This window comes from Carassius carassius, chromosome 29 (genome assembly GCF_963082965.1).
Source record: "Carassius carassius chromosome 29, fCarCar2.1, whole genome shotgun sequence".
NCBI lineage: Eukaryota > Metazoa > Chordata > Actinopteri > Cypriniformes > Cyprinidae > Carassius > Carassius carassius.
In genome coordinates, this window is record NC_081783.1 from 27,423,690 (window position 1) to 27,444,400 (window position 20,711).

At 34.9% G+C, this 20,711-nt stretch overlaps 1 protein-coding gene across 5 annotated transcripts in view; it reads right to left on the bottom strand.

The window, feature by feature from the left end:
• Window positions 1-2,679: 2,679 nt before the first annotated feature.
• neurl1b (neuralized E3 ubiquitin protein ligase 1B) overlaps window positions 2,680-20,711 on the bottom strand; it is a 60,081-nt gene continuing 42,049 nt past the window's right edge. For all 5 annotated transcript variants that reach the window (XM_059516472.1, XM_059516474.1, XM_059516473.1 and 2 more), the window contains 4 exons: window positions 10,922-11,488; window positions 7,327-8,052; window positions 5,916-6,038; window positions 2,680-3,852 (listed from right to left, as the gene is read on the bottom strand). In XM_059516472.1, coding sequence (XP_059372455.1) covers window positions 3,605-3,852; window positions 5,916-6,038; window positions 7,327-8,052; window positions 10,922-11,488 — 1,664 coding nt within the window. In that variant the 3' untranslated portion in view covers window positions 2,680-3,604. The remainder of the gene's footprint in view (window positions 3,853-5,915; window positions 6,039-7,326; window positions 8,053-10,921; window positions 11,489-20,711) is intronic.

Sequence of the window (20,711 nt, forward strand, 5' to 3'; positions counted from 1 at the left end):
TGCATGTGACTGATCTACGTATACAGTGGCATGCAAAAGTTTGGGAAACCCTTGCAGAATCTGTGAAAGTGTGAATAATTTTAACAAAATAAGAGAGCTCATACTAAATGCATGTTATTTTTTATTTAGTACTGTCCTGAGTAATATATTGTACATAAAAGATGTTTACATTTAGTCCACAACACACACAAAATTGCTGAAATTATGAAAATAACCCCATTCAAAAGTTTGGGAACCCTTGGTTCTTAATACTGTGTGCTGTTACCTGGATGATCCACAACTGTCTTTCTGTTAAGTGATGGTTGTGCATGAGTCCCTTGTTTGATCTGAACAGTTAAAATGAGAACTGTTCTTCAGAAAAACCCTTCAGGTCCTGCAGATTCTTTAGGTGTCCAGCTTCTTTTGCATATTTGAACCCTTTCCAGCAGTGACTGTATGACTTTGAGATACATCTTTTCACACTGAGGACAACTGAGGCACTCAAACACAACATTCACTGATGCTCCAGAAGGAAACAAGATGCATTAAGAGTTGGGGGGTGAAAACTTTTGAACATGATGAAGATGTCCAAATTGTTCTTATTTTGTTGAAATATAATCTTTTTCCATTTAGTTCTGCCCTTCGTAAGCAACAGAAAATACTTGTATGTTTCCTGGAACACAAATTAAGTACAATTTACCTTGATCTTCAAATTCCAAAAGTTTTCACCCCCAGCTCTTGTTTCCTTCTGGAGCATCAGTGAATGTTTGAACCTTTTTTAATAGTTGTGTTTGAGTCCCTTAATTGTCCTCAGAGTAAAAATGGATCTCAAAACCATACAGTCACTGCTGGAAAGGGTTCAAATATGCAAAGATGCTAGAAACCTGAAGAATCTGCAGGACCTTGAAGAGTTTTCTGAAGAACAGTTCTCAGTTTAACTGTTCAGAACAAACAAGGGGACTCATGCACAACCAACACAAAACAGAACGTTTTTTTCTTGTGGACTATATGCAAACATCTTTTATGTAAAATATCTTACTCAGGACAGTACTAAATAAAAAAATAACATGCATTTAGTATGATCTCTCTTATTTTTTAAAGATTATTCACATTTTCACAGATTCTGCAAGGTTTTCCTAAACTTCCACATGCCACTGCTATGTGAATATTTTAATTTCTCACAGTGTAACAGTGGCAACGATTATGCAAATAGTCAGAATAAATTCAAAATAATTAATCTAAATGTGTTTAATATCTAAGAAATCTGGATTAGGCTCTTCAACTCCAGTGCTGGAAGGTCAGTGTCCTGGAGACTTTGTCTGTAATTTGCAAGTATTAACTCAAATAATTATCTTGTTAGAATGTGTTTGGTAAGGGTTAGTGATAAACTCAGCTCGATAATGGCCCTCCAATTTCCTTTGTAGGGAATTGCCAGTTTCCCATTGTAGGAAATGCAAAAGGAAATCAAAACTTCATTATTTATATTAACAAATATTGGTGCATAACCTTCAGAACTGTGGCTGTTTAATGTTACATTTGACATGTGGTCCATTAAATGAGTACTTTAATTTAAGTAAATGGTTCATAATTTTTTCCATTATCACCACTTCAATGTTACTATTAAGAATAATGCACCCTGAAGAACAACTGTGATACTCATTTAATTGGATTTAAAATGGGATTGATGGCAATTTCTACAGTGATTTTGCAACAGTATGCCACAGTTTTTTTAGCCATTGTTTTATTTATAGTCCAGAAAGAAAAATTATTACTGATAAAGAATAAATCTGTTGTTTATGGTTTAATTTTATACTGCTAATTGGACAAAATGTCAAGGTAAGAAGAAAATGACATTCTCCATGTCATAAATTCCAAAGCAAAAACATACAAAAATCTTCAGAAAAAAAAGAAAAACATGAAATACAATACAATATCACACCACTCTATTATATAAACAAAATATTTTTGTTCTTACTTAAAATGCAGTCTTCAAGGTCCACATCTGAAATCACTTCAGTCAGAGGGACAAATGTGTTTTAGTGCTGAGTTTACCTCTGGTTATAAGTGCAACAAATCTCCAAACCCTTCAATTGCCATAAATGCAAATCTTTCTTCACTTTACCACCGCAATCCCAAACAATAGCTTTTTAATTCTTTAAAATAACCTATAAAATCATATTTGTAGCCCTGTGTATTATTTACACACACAATAAAACATTATTTCCTTTGCATCTGAGGTCCCTCTGAAAGCTTTCATACTTACACAATACATCTCACATATGATTGTCTAACTCATTAGATGCTGCTTAAGGAAAAATAAACAATATTAAAGGCACTAGAAACATCTGATCAAAACTGAGATTAATTCTCAAACCATAAATCATGTCCATGTGGATAAGTGATCCATGATCTGCATTTAACATATGTGACCGTGGACTACAAAACCAGATTTGAGTAGCACAGATATATTTATAGCAATAGCTAAAAATACATTGTATGGGTCAAAAATATCGTTTTTTTCTTTTATCCCAAAAATCATTAGGATATTGAGTAAAGATCATGTTCCATGAAGACATTTTGTAAATATCCTACCGTGAATATATTTCCAAACTTCATTTTTGATTAGTAATAGGCATTGCTAAGGACTTCATTTAGACAGCTTTTCAAAGGCAATTTTCTCAATATAAATTTTTTTGCACCCTCAGATTCCAGATTTTCAAATTGTTCAATATTGTCCTATCCTAACAAACCATTCAATGGAAAGCAAATTTATTCAGCTTTCAGAGGATGATTTAATCTCAATTTAGAAAAATTTACCCTTAAGACTGTTTTTGCGGTCCAAGGTCATATACACTACCGGTCAAAAGCTGACCTCATACGTCATCCGCCCAAAACGGCTTCCGTGTACAACAGTGAGTGCAAGCTAGATTAAAGTGATTATTACGTCATAAATATGGTTATTTTTCTTACAATAACGCATCGATTCGCTACAGGAGGCCTTCGTTTACCCCTCGGAGCCGTGTGAGACACTTTTTTGATAGATTGGCACTTTTCTTTTGGACTGAAGCACTGCAACAACCAGTGAGTGCCATTAAACAGCTTGAAAGATCAAAGACCACTTTTAAAATATCTCAGACTGGATTCGTCTGAAAGAGGAAAGTCATATACACATAGGATGACTTGAGGGTGAGTAATTTATGGGCTAATTTTCATTTTTGGGTGAACTAACCCTTTAAGGATCATGTGACACTTTTTATTGGAGTAATTGCTGATGGAAATTCAGCTTTGCATCACAGAAATAAATTATATTTTAAAGGATATTAAAATGGAAACCAATAGCTTATATTGTAACAACATTTTGCAAGATTACAATTTCTTTCTGAATTTTTGATCAAATAAATTTAGCCTTGATGAGCATAAGAGACTTCTTTAAAAAACATTACAAGTCTTACTGATCCCAAACTTCTGACCGTTAATGTATGAGGTGATAGAGATATGGACAAGAGCTTAATGCTACATAAATCAAAGCTACACACACAGTCTTAAATACAAGTTTAGTCCAGATATTAAACCACAGCTACCAAGGTTTTTACTGAATAATTTGATAGAAAATGTTTTAGTCCCTTCATGGTCTGTAGGTTTTTATGACATCCTTTATAGGTCTCCGACAGATCGGACAACATGCATTGATCTGTCTCTTGAGCCTCTGTCCACAGTCATTACACAAACACATGTGTCCACATGTATAGATGACGGTGTCCACCTCCTGATCGAAACACACTGTGCACTCACTGCTCTTGCTGCTCAGGCCTGTGTCAGATGCAGAAAGAGATGGCGAAACCGGTGGACTGAGAGGAGAACTGGGAGCCGTCACTGAAAGATAACACGTGAAATGGAATCATAAACCTGCTTCAGTGGGGGGGCAAATTCATATATATTACAGTATAGTTCTTCTGAATGTTAAAACAATATAAGATGCCACATTTTGGACTATTCAGATCTTATTATTGATAATGGTTTTATATTATTTTTAGACTTTTGCAAAGCATTTGATTCTGTAGAACATCAATTAATCCTCGATACTCTAAAGAATTTTGATTTTGGTAATTTTTTTACAGCAATTAAAACCCTTTACAAAAATGGAAACTGCTCTATAAAGTTATTTAATGGTACTTCCCTTAGATTTTATATTTCTAAAGGTATTGGCAGGGGTGCCCAATATCTCCACACCTCTTCTTGTTAGTAAGCCCAATGAGAGTAGTTACTATTGTTGATATTGAGATAAAAATTACACAATTAGCTGATGACACTACACTCTTTATTCAAAATGAGAATCAGATATCTGTGGCAATTGACTTAATTAGCAAATTTTCAAGAGCATCTGCTAAATGTGGGTAAATGTGAGCTTATGGCCATAAACGAATGTCTCGAAACTAACTATTATGGTATTCCCTTAATAAATGAGGTTTAATATCTTGGAATATTGATAACCAAAGACCAGAAAAGAAGGTGCTTGTTAATTTCAATTCTATTATTGAAAAAAACTAAAAAGAAGGGGTAGAGTTTTGATTAGAAAGGTAGAGGGTATTTTGAGACTTATTTATGCAGTAATGGCTTTACAACTTGATAAAAAAAATGAAGAAATTGACAAAATACTGATTTACTTTATTTGGAAAAATAAAATACATTACATAAAGATGACAGTTATTATGAATTCGTATGAAAATGGTGGCCTAAATGTTTTAGACTTTAAAATTAAACAATGCATGTAAGGTTAACTAGCTTAAAGAAATCCTAATCCATTTGGTGTTCTATTTCCTCCCATATTCTCTCAAAATTGGGTGGTATACATTTTTTTTCTTAGCTGCAATTATAATATTGATAAAATACCAGCAAAACTAGCTGAATTTCACCGTCAGGCCTTTTTATCATGATCGTTGATTCACAAACACAATTTTTCACCTCGGGTATATATGGAACAACAAGGATATATTCTTTAAACAAATTGCTTTTTCTGAAGCATTGGTTTGATAATGGTATCGTATCAGTGGATCAGTTATTTCATTTAAATAGTTTTATTTTTACTTATGGTGTTTTTGGCACATTATAAGATTCCTGTAACACCAGGGGACTATGGCTATTTCTCCTGAAGTTTGTATGTTATTTAAAATCTCTGCCTACTATAATAAGTTCTTATGTTGGTAACATCTGTTTTTCTCTTCAATCACACAACAGTTCTGTAAGAGCTTTATTTCTATGAGACATAGTGTTTTTGCATTATGTTTATTCATATTGGAATCGCCTGACAGACAATATTGTTTGGGAAAGGGTTTGAATAATAACTAATCAATATTAAATTACAAACAAGGTAAAGGAAGTATCATTTAAAATTATGCACAGGATTTACCCAGCCAAATGTTATTTGGTAAAAATTTAATCTGATATTGATTTTAGATTCTCCTTGTGTTTTAGTGGTATATTTGCTTTAGCAATGCACTTTTGTGATTTTTTTTTTTTTTTGGCACAATGTCTGTGATTTTATTGTACAAAATATTGACTGACGTTTTGTTTTGTTTAGGAAATATGTGTTATTTGGTATCTTGGAGAACAATTTAATATTTTTATATACATCTGTATTAGTATACAACCCCTCTAGTGTATAATTGTTTACATCATATATAATGTTTGTTATATATAGGTAACTCGTTGTTGTTAATAAAAATAAAATAAAATAAAAAAAGCACTAGCAAGCCCAGTTTTGGCCCAACAGTGGAAACGCAGCTAATGAGAACAGGAACATGCATTTAGAAGCAGGGTGAATTTAAATGTTTTAGGCTGACTAACAGTAAATCAGTCATTTCATGATATAAGCATTTTGTTTCTTCCAGCAGTTCAGAAATGAATGTAAGCTGATGAATGAGCTTGTTGAGACTCACCTAGAGAGGATTCAGATGCTGATGAGGATCTGTTGACAGTGAAAGCCAGATCAGAGTCACTATCATCAGGCGTTGAAGCCTGAGACACTAATGGGGAGGTGGGAGGGCTGGCCTGAACAGTTCCTTAAGGACAAAAAGAACATCATTTACCATAATGAACGTGCCTTTATTACAACAATTACTGACAGTCACCTTCAGCTGACAATGATTTTCGACAAAATATGTAGATAAACTACATTATACATATGGTATGCTGCATTTTATCATTTTGGATCCTGAACGCTGATTGGTCAAAATAGCATTCCTGTTGTGCTAAAAAGCACAGTATAACATCATCTATGACATGATCAAGGTTTTTTTTTTTATTGTTGTTGTTTTTTTGCCACTCATACTCATAAATGTAACATAGCATGGCCTTGTGACTTAAATAAATGTTGTCATCATTCTGTTTTTGATACAGAGATATTAAGATGTGGAAATCTTAGCAACTGTCCAATGTTTTAATTTTCACACATGTAATGCTAGGAGTTCATCTTATATAATAATTTGAATTAAAATAAGAGGAACAGTAAAATGTGTTTCACTACATTTTTCAATTTGCCACGCTGCTCTGAATAATTGGACTCAAGGGGAATTATTTTGGAACACATGGTAAAAAAAAAAAAAGCATAATTTTGAAATAAAGTTAACTGTAGGATCTGTCAGAATGTATTGGTTATGGGCCGAGGAACCCTGGGGAAGTGATAATGAAGCTACATTACATACTAAATTGAACTCACTGTTGCTAACATGCACAAAAAGGTCAAATAACACTTTATTTTAAGGTGTCTTTGTTACACGTGTTACATTTACTTACTATTATAACAATAAATTATGCATAATTATATCAAACCCTAATCCTATTCCTAACCCTCGCCATATAGTAAGTTCATGTAGTTAATTAATATTACTCAGTACTTAAATGTATAATTACCCTGTAACAAGTACACCTTAAAATAAAGTGTAACCCAAGGTCATTTTAAAGTTCCACTAAAAATAGCAAAACAAACAATTAAATGTAATATGTAAATGACCTTCCTAACAGTAAATTAAAATGATCAGATAGAACCAGACAAACATTTGGACACTGAATTAGTTTTTTCTGGATAACGTGTACAGTGTGAGCAAAGCTGAAATCTAGCTTCTTTGTCTTGCTGAAGTAGCTGAAACATAGGCTGCATTTTGTTTGAATGATTTAGGTTACTATATAATTTTCATACTTCCCTTTGTGTTCATTCATATTTTTGATGATTTAGGTTAACAAAAATGAATAGATGTTTCTAAACTGTAAAGAACATCTACACACATCATGCAATAACAATTTGTTCAATTCACATATCATTGTTTATCATCACTTTTTATTAAATCCTACCTAATATTCTGAGCCGGTTCACGGCTCCATGCAGTGTGAAGAAGGCCCACAGAACCTGAGAGGAGTCGACACACAGGAGACGACCGCGTGTCCCTCCATTGACTCCATGATGCACCTCCCCATTGGCCAGAAAGGTAAAGCTGAGCACATCGCCTGCTGCTGGTACAGGAAAACCCCTGTAGACCACCCAATACTCCTTGCGGTCCAGAAGCACCTCTGGGTCAGCTGGCAGCTCTCCAGCACTGAGAGTGCCTGGATCACAGGAGGTCATACCAAAGAGAAGAGCCCCAAAATAAGGCAAGCCCAGATGGCCCACCTCCACATACAGCGTCTCGCCCAGCCGGATGGGCCGGTCACTGAACATCAACGTCCTGCTGCTGTCCAGGAAGTGTGTACATGCAACCGTGCGATCGTTCGAGAGAACCACGTCAGGGCCTCGCACTGGGTGAAAATGCAGGTCAGCATCAAGGGGCATGGGGAGCCCGCGGGCGGCCCTTTGTACATTGAAGGAGGTGGATGAAGAGGGAGTTGTGGACGTGGAGCAGCAGGGGATGATCTGGTTGTAGTTGCTGAGCTGTAGCGTAGCAAATTTTGCTGCCGCGGCCTGGTTGCTCTCTAGCTGGTTGTTGCTGTAGTTGGCCGAGTCGTGGTTGCTTTGGGGAAGATAGGCACTGAGTCGAGCGCTACTCAGACAGCTCGTGCCCACGCTCTCAGCAAATGTGCTCTCTGTGAGAGGGAAGGAAGACCAGTGAGTCATTTTAAATAATTATCACTTTAATTTTTTCTGCTCTGATTACGATGCCTTTTTTTTACTCTTTTTGACCTCTGGATCTGCAATTTGCCCCCTAACAGGAGCTGTAATACACTCTTAATTTGTTTATAAACCTGCCTAAAACAACCTGCCTTGTTTGTTCTTGCCTTCAGCAAAAGAATTTACCCCTCATATATTGACCTTGGTGTGACAAATGTATGATGAATGAATAGCTCCCAGTAGGACAAATGACCACCTTTACTTTTAGAGGGAACATCTTATATGTAAGGCGTCAAGCTAGTGTTCTGATTAGACTTCAGAAGCAGCATAAAGGATGAATGATTTACAACAAAACCTAAGCCTAGTGCCAATATGTAATTACTACAATACTAATTACTCACTAGAAATGACAACAAAAGTAAAAAAAATTAAAAAGTTGAAATTGAAATGTATCAACATATATGAAGCTCAGATAAGATTCACAGAGATTCTGAACTCAACATAGCCCTCTTGTGGCTCTTGAAAATGAACATTTTCCGTTCTATAGTCTGTTCTTTGTTATAATCAGTGCAGTCTTATCTGGCCCACTTTCATCTAATACATAAGTAAATGTGTCACCAGATTTGAATGTCAACTGGAATTCATGTGGTTTGTACATCAATGTAACTTGACATTCAATTAAATTGGGCACTTGATTTACCCATATATTTAACATACGGTATTACACAGAAGAATAGTATATGAAAGTATATTTGTTGATTTATAGTGAGATTCAAATAATATTTTAACATAAACATTTCAATTCAAAGTTTAAAAAAATATATATATATTAATTTGAAATTTTTATTTGTAGGCTGCACTTCTTTTGCTTTAATCAAGCTGCAGTATGGGTCACATTTAAAAGTTTGTGAACAACCACTGCAAAACTGATTTGAGCATAAAATCATTGGGAAATTAGGATAATAATGTTAAAATGGCATGCCAAAAATCGATCTGTGATTCTCAAACTGTAGTGCAAAACATTGGTGGTCCATGAAGTGGTTTGCAGGTTGACTGAAAAAAAAAACAAATACATTGATTTCATTAGAATTATTATAAACAAAACACCAAATATCAAATCATTTGACTGAATAGTCTATTAATAACAATACATTTTCTGATTGTATTAACATTAAGTGTATGCTCCAACTTAAAAACCAGTGTCATTATGGTTCATTAACTATATGTAATTTAATTTTTACAGTGAAACTATCAAAATTATTGACTGGATGTTCTAGGTTATAGGTCATAAACTGAATATAATTTTAAAACTTTGGTTGATTTTTTTTTTTTTTTTTTTTTTTAGGTAGCATGCCATTTCCCCCAGATTTGGGGTGCTGTTGGGCCATGATTTTTTTCTAATGTTAAGGTTGTCTGTCACTTGAAAAAGACTGAGAACCACTGGTCAAGATTGTTTAATATGGTTCATAGACAAACGTAATGTTTAATTAAATGATTTCCCATCACAGATCAAAAAATCTTTCTACCTATAAATCTTTATTTGTAAGCCAAAAAAACTAAAAACACAGGCAAAACATTTCTTTAGATCTGGGTTTGGTGAGCTTTTCAGGTAGGCAGGGATCCTTTCTCCAGGAACATGCAGCAGCCCTGACCAAACATGGTCAATGATCTTGCCAGACAGAAAGTAAACAAAGCCCTTCAGCAATGGAGAACTGGAGCGCGAAACAAAGATAGAACAAGAAGCAGGTTCAGTTTACTGAATCCCATTCTCAGTTTTAGGATGTTCAGTGTTAGTGTTTAGTTATAAAATCTGTGATCTCATCAGGAATTATGCATAAAGTGTACTTCTAGCACACATACATTATTTTGTAACAAAGAACAGACAGTGATGTCCAGTATACTGAACATGTGGATTGTATTTAGTCCTCTAATTGTGAGGCTGCTGAGGCTCACTTGACTGGCACATTTCAGAGCTGTCAGACTGTGTGGGAAGTGAATTACAGCACCTCAGTTGAGACATTCTTCTTAAATTCAGCCCTTCTAGAAGTCTCCTAGAAGTAGTTCCAGCAAAGCTTTAATGCTGCAATCTTATCATGTTAAAATGAGCTCTTGAAATGGCAGTTATCTAACTGTCTAATGCTAGTTCTAAAGCCAGGGTTGACACTACTATTGTTCGGTTGTAAAAAGAGTTTTTTATATTTGCACCCAGTGCTTTCATAAACTGTGCCTTTAGTACTTTTCACGAAACAATTTATATACAATGGCATAAATAATATTAAAATATTCATAATGAATTTACTTATTTTACTTTTGTAGTATGAGAATAAAATAAGTAGTATATAGTATATTTTATTATTAGACATGGCCATCTATAAATATCAGGGAAGAAATCTACATTTAGCTTAATTTGAAGTAAAGCTTTAAGTGTGACAGCCAGAGTGACATGTCCCAGATGACCCTTCTCTGACCCACTTAGAGCTGCAAAAGTTTTATGAAAACCAGTGGCATAAAGCAAATCTGTGAGGCCTTCCCCCAGCAATGATTTCATACGAACGCTTTAATAGTGGTGCTGATGGATGCAGTGTAATTTTGGGCATTATAACCTTCGCTTTTAAACTTTTTTTGTATGTATTTGGAACTTTAATCCCTTTCATAATTTTGCAGATTGTTGGGTCTACGTAGTTCATGTTTTTTTTTTTACTTTTTGGTACTACGTAGAGAACCACTAGTGTGGTAACAAACCCACTGAGAGCAAAAATTCTCCTATACCAGCCGATGTTTCCAGCAACATTATTGATGAAAGACTGAATTTTCAGAGGTGAATTATATTATCTAAACACCTACCCAGTAAAGTAACTTCTTGAGTGATTCCATAGATGTCTATGATGGCCCAGAGCGGGCAGCCAACACTAAGACCGCAGTGGAAGAGGATAGGCTCGCCATCATTGATGCTGTAGAAGACCCGGCCGTGTCGGTCAGCCCAGAAGGCCACAACATTGTCCCGCATGGCCAGCCTCTCAGGCAGGGCTTTGGCCCAATATCCTGGCCGCGTCACCAGGTCAGGGCAAGCATATTTGGGGATGTCAGCTATGGCAAGCTCACTAGGGTCTAAGCTGGTGAAACCAAAACGTAGAGCTCCGCTCCAACCTGTGTGAACACCTGAGAGGTGCAACCGCACCTTCTCATACAGACGCACAGGACGCTGGCTAAAGGTGATGCCATTGCAGAAGCTGTTCTTCCGGGTGGCCCGGCGCAGTTGTGCATCCAGTCGGATATTTTTGCCTTTGGCCCGGGGGTGAAAACGAGGAGACTCAATACTGATTGGAGGGGCAGAGGTGCGACGCTGAACTCCACTGTTGGAAACAGTGCAGTACTGCCGACTGGCCACTGGGCGATGCTGCAGGCTGGTGTCTGTTTAAATGAAAGCATAAGAGCACATTAGATACAAGTAAAATGTCACAACATACATGTAATGTAATACACATAAATGGCAAATATAAATAGATGTATACATTTATTTATTAGACACCTAACACATAAAATAATATTTTATCATTAAATTATTAAATAAATACTTTAAAAGACTAGTTTTTTTTAAACATAGGAATAAATGATAGGATTCTGAAAAATCACTTAGAATCTCCATAATTCTAATTCCTTTTTTAAATGAAACTTTTACACAAAATGAATTTGCTTTGAAAACACAATGTAATAATAAATAAGATCATTTGTAATAGTTGTATGAAACTTTTCGATCCCATTGTATAACCTTTATTCTATGGTTGTTAAGTCTATGTAGTGAAATGTAGAAGTGCACTGGTTTTACTTTTCACTATAGGGATCTCTCAAGGGCACCATTCCAGGAAACTATGGCATATAATCAGCAGCACTAAAGAGTATAATGATGACTGCACATACTTTTGAATCAAAGCAGAACAAAAACTGGATATGTCTTTCATAGCACTTTAAAAGTGCAAACTCAAATACTTAATCTAAGTTAAATCTGTGCCTAATAATGACATTTGATGAATCTTTTAAATAAATGTGTGGGTTAGCCTATATTTTAGACTAAAATCAGAAGAATGGGAAGTTTTACATAAAGAAAATAAGCATAAAGCATAAAGATTTTTTTGCACGATGACAATATATTTTCATTTTCATAGTTTCCTTTACGCATAGAATGTGTGTATGTGTGTGTGTGACCCTGGACCACAAAACCAATCATAAGGGTCAATTTGTTAAAATGTTTTAAACTCTACTGTTTAGATTAGCTCTAATCTACAGTATGTACAAACAGTGAAATGTACCAAGTTAAGCATTATATCTAAATGCATTTAACACATAATACTGCCATGTAACTAACCAGTGAAATATTTGTAGCATCTGCTGTTGTATTTTGTGAGGGTGTGTCACAGTTATCGTAATTCTTCATGAAAATTGAGGATGTACGCAGCACACTGTCATTATGATTATGATTTTCATTGTCTTTCAGTAAAATATACGCACTGCATTTAACAAAGATGTCCACAAAAAAAAGACATTACATGCCTCATGTTTCTTGATGGAAAAAACACAACTTTGTGGGTGTGACATAGAATAGACATAAAAATATAGAAGTATATAACTACTCTCCATTTAGTCTCACCTTCCACTTTACATTCCTTTGCGATAAACTGCATTAAACTGCAGTTTGTGGATTGGTTAAAATGGCAGGTTTGAAGTGTTTTTCATCAACAGATCTAAGGCAGAGTCATAAAATACAACAGTCACCTTCTCACAGGCTGTGATTAAAAGAGCTCTCCACTGATTTGTGTATAGGCTTAGGATAGATGAGAGCCATAAACGCCACTTGTGAATCAAAGCGTGGTTTTCATGGCTTCCAAATATAGGCCTACACCATCCAATCCGAGCTGTGGCTAATGACAACGCTACTGTCCAGTAACTTGACTCCTATCTCCTAGCTGACACACACACACACACACACACACACACACACACACACACACACACACACACACACACACACACAGTCTATAGCTCTGTCTTTGCTATAAGTGTTACAAACAAACAGTATATCACAGGCTTTCATCCATCCAGTGGAAATGACAAAAGATTTGAAGACAGAGATAAAGATTAATTTTAAATGAAAAAAGGAGTGAAACACTTTCATAATGATTTGAATTTCATAAAATTACCCCAAATTAATAAATCTCACATTGCCAATTCTTTTTCCTCATTCAGTGTAAAAACATGCCTGTACTTACGTTTCCTAAAATTATATAGTTTTGTTTTTTGTTCTTGCACATTTCATAACACTTTCACAAGTGAAATATCTGTGAGTGCTAAAACCATATTCAGTTTTATCCTTGACAAATGAATGTGAATCTTACAACATTTTATTATGTTGGTTGCTATATTTATCATGTAAATGAAATGTCCAGCGAATGACGCTAAAAGGTAAATGCTTTATCATGTTTGAAAATAATGTACTACCTACACTGAGTCCTAATACTAAACCCAACCTGTTAACAAAAGCAAATGTAAGACAAAAACTCAAGTAAACGTGCCATTTTAGCTGTCTTTTAAGAGTTGTTGTGCTCAAAGGATTGTTACTAGTGTTTTAAGCTCTGCGTTACAAGTGTAATGCTATATCATGCATTATATGCTATATATACAGAGCAAGCTTGCTACATCAGAAAAGCCCTACATTTGAAGCAGGTTTTGTGTTACATATATTAGGAGGGCTGTCGATTTAAAGGGTTAGTTCACCCAAAAATGAAAATTATGTCATTAATCGTGAACGAGTCAGTCTTTTGTTCGTTATCTGGCTCGGCTCGGTGTTCATCTTCAGTTCTCTCTTCACAGCAGTTCAGTCAGTGTACTGTTTGAGTGAATGAATTACTCCGGGATATTGGTTTGTTTTAACTCAGAGGGAGTGTCAAACATGTTATAAAGTTAACAGCTTAAGTCATTTGTGGATTAATGCGTATTGGAGACGCATTAATTGTTTGAATCTGAATTGTTTCAAACAATTCAGTTTGATTTGGTGAACTGGTTCAAAAAGATCCGGTTACATCGAATGATTCGTTCGCGAACCGGACATCACTACACTGCAGTGTTGTGAACGCACTCACAACAGACACGGAAGAGAAGACAATGATGAATAAAGTCGTAGCTTTTGTTTTTTTTGGACCAAAATGTATTTACGATGCTTCAAAAATTCTAACTGACCCTCTGATGTCACATGGACTACTTTGATGATGTTTTTCTTACCTTTCTGGACATGGACAGTATACCGTACACACAGCTTCAATGGAGGGACTGAGAGCTCTCGGACTGAATCTAAAATATCTTAAACTGTGTTCTGAAGATGAACGGAGGTCTCACGGGTTTGGAACGACATGAGGGTGAGTTATTAATGACATAATTTTCATTTTTGGGTGAACTAACCCTTTAAGCATTTGCTTATGAAAGTTCAAGTGTAGTGAAACAGAATTGGTAACAATTTACTTGACGGGGTGTGCATAAGACTGACATGACACCTTAATCATGACACATGTCATAAAAATGTCATTAGGTGTTAATACTCTGTCAAATTGTTTCATTAAAGCATCATGAATACTTTTCTTGAATTGAAATTGAATTTGCCATTAAAGATTTAAATCCAATAGCATCAATGTTTTACAATAATAAGTGATACATTGATCATAATGAATTAATTTATCAGGATTGAAAATTAGTCACACAGAAATAAAGCGGTTTCAACATAGCCTACCTACTTATTCAGTCGAGTCTTTTTCTGTTTATTTGTAGTTACAGCATATACATCAAATTTAGAAAGAATTTATATATATATATATATATTTTTACAAAAGCTCTTGAACAAAAAACATTATTATATTTTTATGACATACGCGGAGCTAATCTCTCGAGATGAGACTTAAGACAGATAAAATATGTTACTAAATAAATACACAATTGTAATAGAGCTGACATCTGATTTCTTCAAGTGGTCGTATTTACTATGTTTACTATGGTAACATTAATGGCTAGCGTGCATTGTTTTTCCCATCACTTATAAATATTTCTCCCTTGTATGGTGACCATAATCCACATTGGATCAAGTTATTTCACTCGCTGCTGTCTGAAAGTGATTTTTGAACTAAAATTATTTTAAAAGTATTTAATGCTGATATTATAGCTTTTAACTTTATGAAATGATCTGTGGCACTGGTGCTCTCCAGACACAAAGAACTCTGCCTTTGTTCATAACCATTCCTCTAGCCCCAGCTGGCCTGCTTTGGCCCAAGGTTTTTGTCGGGCCAAAAAGCTTTTTGTCAGGAAGCACTGACGAGGCACAATCAAGCCTTGGAAGTGACAGTCAACACATAACTGGCCCGCTTTTGACCCGACAGTGGAAACACGACTAATGTTTTTAGATTTGACATTTAACCTTTCCAATTATTTCAGACATCTTTGCTTTCATTAAAACATAGTTTAACTTTGTGAAATCATCACATTTGCATTCATAGTGTTGATATTATGACGTATATTCGAAGAAAATAAGGACAATTAAATCTGTAAATATTCTTATGCTTGTATATAAGTCATCGAATAATTTTACCTTTCAGATCTTTCGGAATATTTCTGCTTTGTCATTGGTTATTCAATTATTCAACAAAATCATCTAAATAAATGTTTATTTTATTTACATGAATGCCCCTTTAAAAATATATAAATGTTACTTCAATCATGACAACTTTCTGAAAATTGTTGCATGGTGATGAATATAACGCTGTTAATGTATTTGGTCTTTGAAGAATAGATCTGCTACAGTACGTTGCTGCTGAATTGCTACTGCTGTTGATAGTTGCTGTAGTTGTAGATTATTGCTGCTGCTGCAAGCATATACGGGAACTTGCTGCTGCCAATGCATATGGCGATACGGTGTGAGTACTTAATACATACTGCTGCTGCACAAATAGCATATAAGATAACCAGTAGCAGATATATACAGGTGGAGCTGGGGAAGGTGGAAGGTTTCAGAGAAACCCTGAAAGCATGCTGCAGGAATCTCAAGTCAATGCTAGCCAGCCTATAAATGCAAGGCAGTAAGCTCGTTGGCTGCATATGCAGCATGAACCAATAAGCTTGTGCCAAGTCATTTAACTCTCTGAATATCATCAGATACATTAACAAACCATCAGCCTGCGCCATCTAGAGTTTCATGACTGAGCTATATATTTTATATTATTTTACATTTTGTTTTTATTAAACAACTATATTAGCAAATGTTTCCATTTATTTCCTAAACATACACCTAAGATGATTTATCATTATCAGTGTTAATCTTTTATTTAAATAGGTTACAATTTGAAAGTATCTCCACCACTGATCTATAATATAGAACTGGATTGCTCATGACGTCATTAAAGTGAAGCCGCAGCGCCGCCATATTGGTAATCCCTAGTGTGCGAAAACATTCCATTGAGTTAATAGGAATTTGTATGATTTTAATGAGAAACATCACCTAACAAGTCAGCGTTTATAAATATGAAGTATCTCTGTACATTATTACAATGCAAACACCCTAGGCATGTAAAAGTATTTTTTTAAATGTCGGGAATTTCCCCTACTTATTAAAAAGCTACGTTCGTTACAGAAGTGAGCATCATAAACATGATAAACATCAGACGGACATGACCTTAACATATAAAACAAACGACAAAATGCTCGATTTGAATCTGAATTTATTCAGAGAAATAACTGACTATATACAGTATGGATTTACATACATAAAGCTTTATTTCCCAGATAGTAAGTTAAGTGTTCATGTTTAATAATTCCTGAATAATTATGTTCATAAAGAAATAAACTATATTTTGTGTTGGATCGTTACCTGTCTCATCAGTGCGCAGCAGACACACCCACATGAACGATTTAAATATATCGCTTATCTTGCCCCCAAAAGACCGTAAACACTGCAGATAACATCTGAAGTAAAGATGAATTTACATACACATAACATAAAAACGAGTCCCGTTTGACTGATTTGCTTCAAATCGAGTTATTTTAGGACAGGGGTTTGAATGCGACTCAATGGTGCTCTCTGCTGGTAGGGATTATTAAGATGGTATGAGGGGCCGTGCAAGACTTAATTCATTCTGGCACTCTTACACGCTTACATTCTCCTTTCAGATACATATATTTTTTCTTTCACACACTTTCATTCTTCTTACACATGCATAAATTTCTACTCCTACACACACTTACATTCTCCTTTCATATGCATATATTTTTGCTTTCACGCACACATACATTCTCCTTACAAATACATATATTTTTGCTTTCAAACTCATACATTCTCCTTATACATATATTTCTACTCTCACACACATACATTCTCCTTTCACATACATATACACACATACATATATATGTGTATGTAAGAGAAGAATGTATGTATGTGCGAGAGAGAGTATAGTGGAAACGGAAGGCGTTTAGTTGAAACGGAAGGCAGGTTAGGCGCGATCAGGCTCACCGTGACAGGTCTTGATCAGCATGGCTGAGGTAGATGAGGAAGCCGCAGATGTATTTCAGCAAGCTATCTGGGTTTTAAAAAATAAATACATATTATTATTGTGAAAAGGTTACATGGCCTCGTCCTTTGAGCGAGTTGTGATTGAGGACGCGAGCTCAGCCTCAGTCGTGTTGCCAGAAAGATGTATTATAAGCGTTCCTTTTTTTTTTTTTTTTTTCATTTAATTTAGGAAGTGAATAAAGTGGGAGGTTGCACGTTAGGGACAGCGATATCTTTATATTATTTAAATAACTCAAGACTCATTGCGGTTTACTTATTTTTAGATTTTCATTTACTTATTTAATTATTTTTTTTCAATTGCAGCTCTGCGTGCAGCAATAACTCAGTGCTAGATTAGTGATCTATAAGCGCCACCTGTTGTCAGAGATTGAATTAGCATTTTCATCAGAATCAGAAAGAGCTTTATTGCCAAGTGTTTACACACAGAAGAGATTTCGTCAGGAGCTTCCAGTACAGAAATTACAAACATAGTGCAGACACACATATAATTAAGGAAATAAAACTAATAATAATAATGAAAAATTAATTCAGCCAATCTGATGTTTTTGTTTTGTGCACTTGCTTCATGTTGCATATATTTTTTGTTTGTTTGTTTGTTTGCTCAAGGTTAGTTTGGCCAGTAACAGAGCAAAATAAACATTTAATAAATGTAAAAAATAAATAAATAAATAAGAACTAAATAAATTGGCAACGAGAATGGGAATCGGCTCATTTGATTGTAAAATAAATAAAATCCTGATCAGTGCATCCTTAACTGGAATCGTTAGGCCTACCTGAAAGACCTGAAAAAGCATGGTTTATTTCAGTTTTATCTTTGAACTATTGTACCTATTTGTGCAAAGTGGTTATTATTTATTACAATACAATGTTACAGTCAACAATGAAAACAATTTCAGTCCTGTAAAAATTTTGCCAGGGCAAGTAAAGAAAAAATTAAACCACTGGCTGAACTGGACCAGTAGAAAATGTCTTTAGCGTTAAGCCCTGTTAATACGATCAAAATCAGTGTCTTAGAACTTGTACACAGATCTGTAGAACACGTAGGTTACATAATGATTTGTTAAAAATAAAAACATAAAATATGTACTTGAAAAGAAAACAGGATGACTTTAAAAGAAAATAGCATAACTGTAAAATTGTGAGGAAGAGCTGAGCAGGTATTGCTCATGTATTGCCTGGTCTAAGAGTGACTTCCTGCTTATACAGGAAGTAATGGATACCAAAAAAGGTAGAAATATATATATATGTAAAAGGAGAATGCATGTGTGTGAAAGCAAAAAAAAATATATGTATGTGTAAGTAGAATTTATGTGTGTAAAGCAAGAATATATGTATTTGAAAGGAGAATGTAAGTGTGTGAGAATAGAAATGTATGTATGTGTAAGGAGAATATATGTTTGTGAGAGTAGAAATGTATGTATGTGAAAGGAGAATATATGTGTGTGAGAGTAGAAATGTATGTATGTGAATGGAGAATGTATGTGTGTGAGAGTGCCAGAATGAATTATGGCTTGTATGGCCCCCCATAAGATGGCGGATTGGACACTTCCGGTGGCTTCACTGCCTGTTGGCAGTTTAGAACGCAATGAGAGATCCAGTCATATATATAGATCAGTGATCTCCACCCATTCCATCATATTTAAATGCCACTTTAGATGCCACTTCAAAAAAACTATGTCATGGCCAGACTGTAGCCTTAAATGTTTATGTGTGAGTTCTATGCCGAAACAAAATACTTATTTTTAAAACTACCTTTCGTATTCTTTTCTCATTTAACACAATTATGACTTTAAATTATCTTTTGGGGAGTAATTTCTCAGCCCAAATTGATGTGTGATTAGTTTGCAATGAATCAACATCATATATTATATTAAAATTAGATTAAAAAAAATGTAATGGTTTGACAGAACTAATTAGTAAATATCAGGGGCATGCATTACCCAAGCCATGTGGCTAAACTGACTTGCTTAATAATAATATTACTATTAATTTCCTTATCATCTGAGGAGCAACATAAAGCTTACATAATAAAATGTTGCAAATGCATATGTAACTCTCGTTAAATTCTTTTTTCCCAAACAACTGTAATATTCTGCAAATATGTACTAGTTATGTAGGAGTTGGAGTGAGTGGATTTAGAGCAGCTTGGGCATCTACACTCTATTTGCTGTGAATCGTCTTTCTTGTTCTGTGTTCTCACTGGTTTGCTAGCGTGTGATTTCATGTGCAAGAAAAACTGTCTGAGAACTGCTGAGAACCGCCTCATAATCTTTCATGTTTTTCCACTGAAAACATATGTTCTTAAAATTTTTGCCACAGACAAATTCACTACCACCTAATGGCTAGTGTCATTTCAGCTGGAGACTGCTGTAAATTGTATGTATAGGTTAAAAAAAATGTAGGTGGAGACATGTTTTTCCATTGAGCAAGTATTTCATGTTGCAGTTTGTCAATGCATCCAAAGAGATCCGTTAGGTCAATGAATCAGCCATATATTTATATATATTGCTACAAATTAGTATGACAGAACAGCATATGGGCTTTTTTGTGTATGTACAATATACATGTACTATTTTCAAGCCAAATAGTGCAACTTTACATTAGTTCGATCACAACTGCACCATCTCATAAATCTTATGTGAGATAAATATACAAAATTTTTTTGACTGAAATGCTGAAAATTTACTCTGGATTTAAGTTTTAAATATTATATATGCTAACTCTGGTACAGTCAAATCAGGTCTCAGATTTTACAGATGAGTGATCCATGCTGAAAGTTAAATCTTGAATTTTCTGTCTTTCATTTCCTAATATATGTGCACGAATACCAATATGATTCAGGCAGTCAGACAACAGCATCTAATATTGCCAAAATTGCCAAAATGTGAAAAAAAGTGATGAAACCACCAAGATGAATGCATTCATGTGTTTCCAAACTGTTCTAAAAATGTACTATGACCTGATCCAGCATTGTGTTCCACACACCCAATCATGCTGAGTTTCAGAGTTAAACTGGAAATCAGATTTGTACGG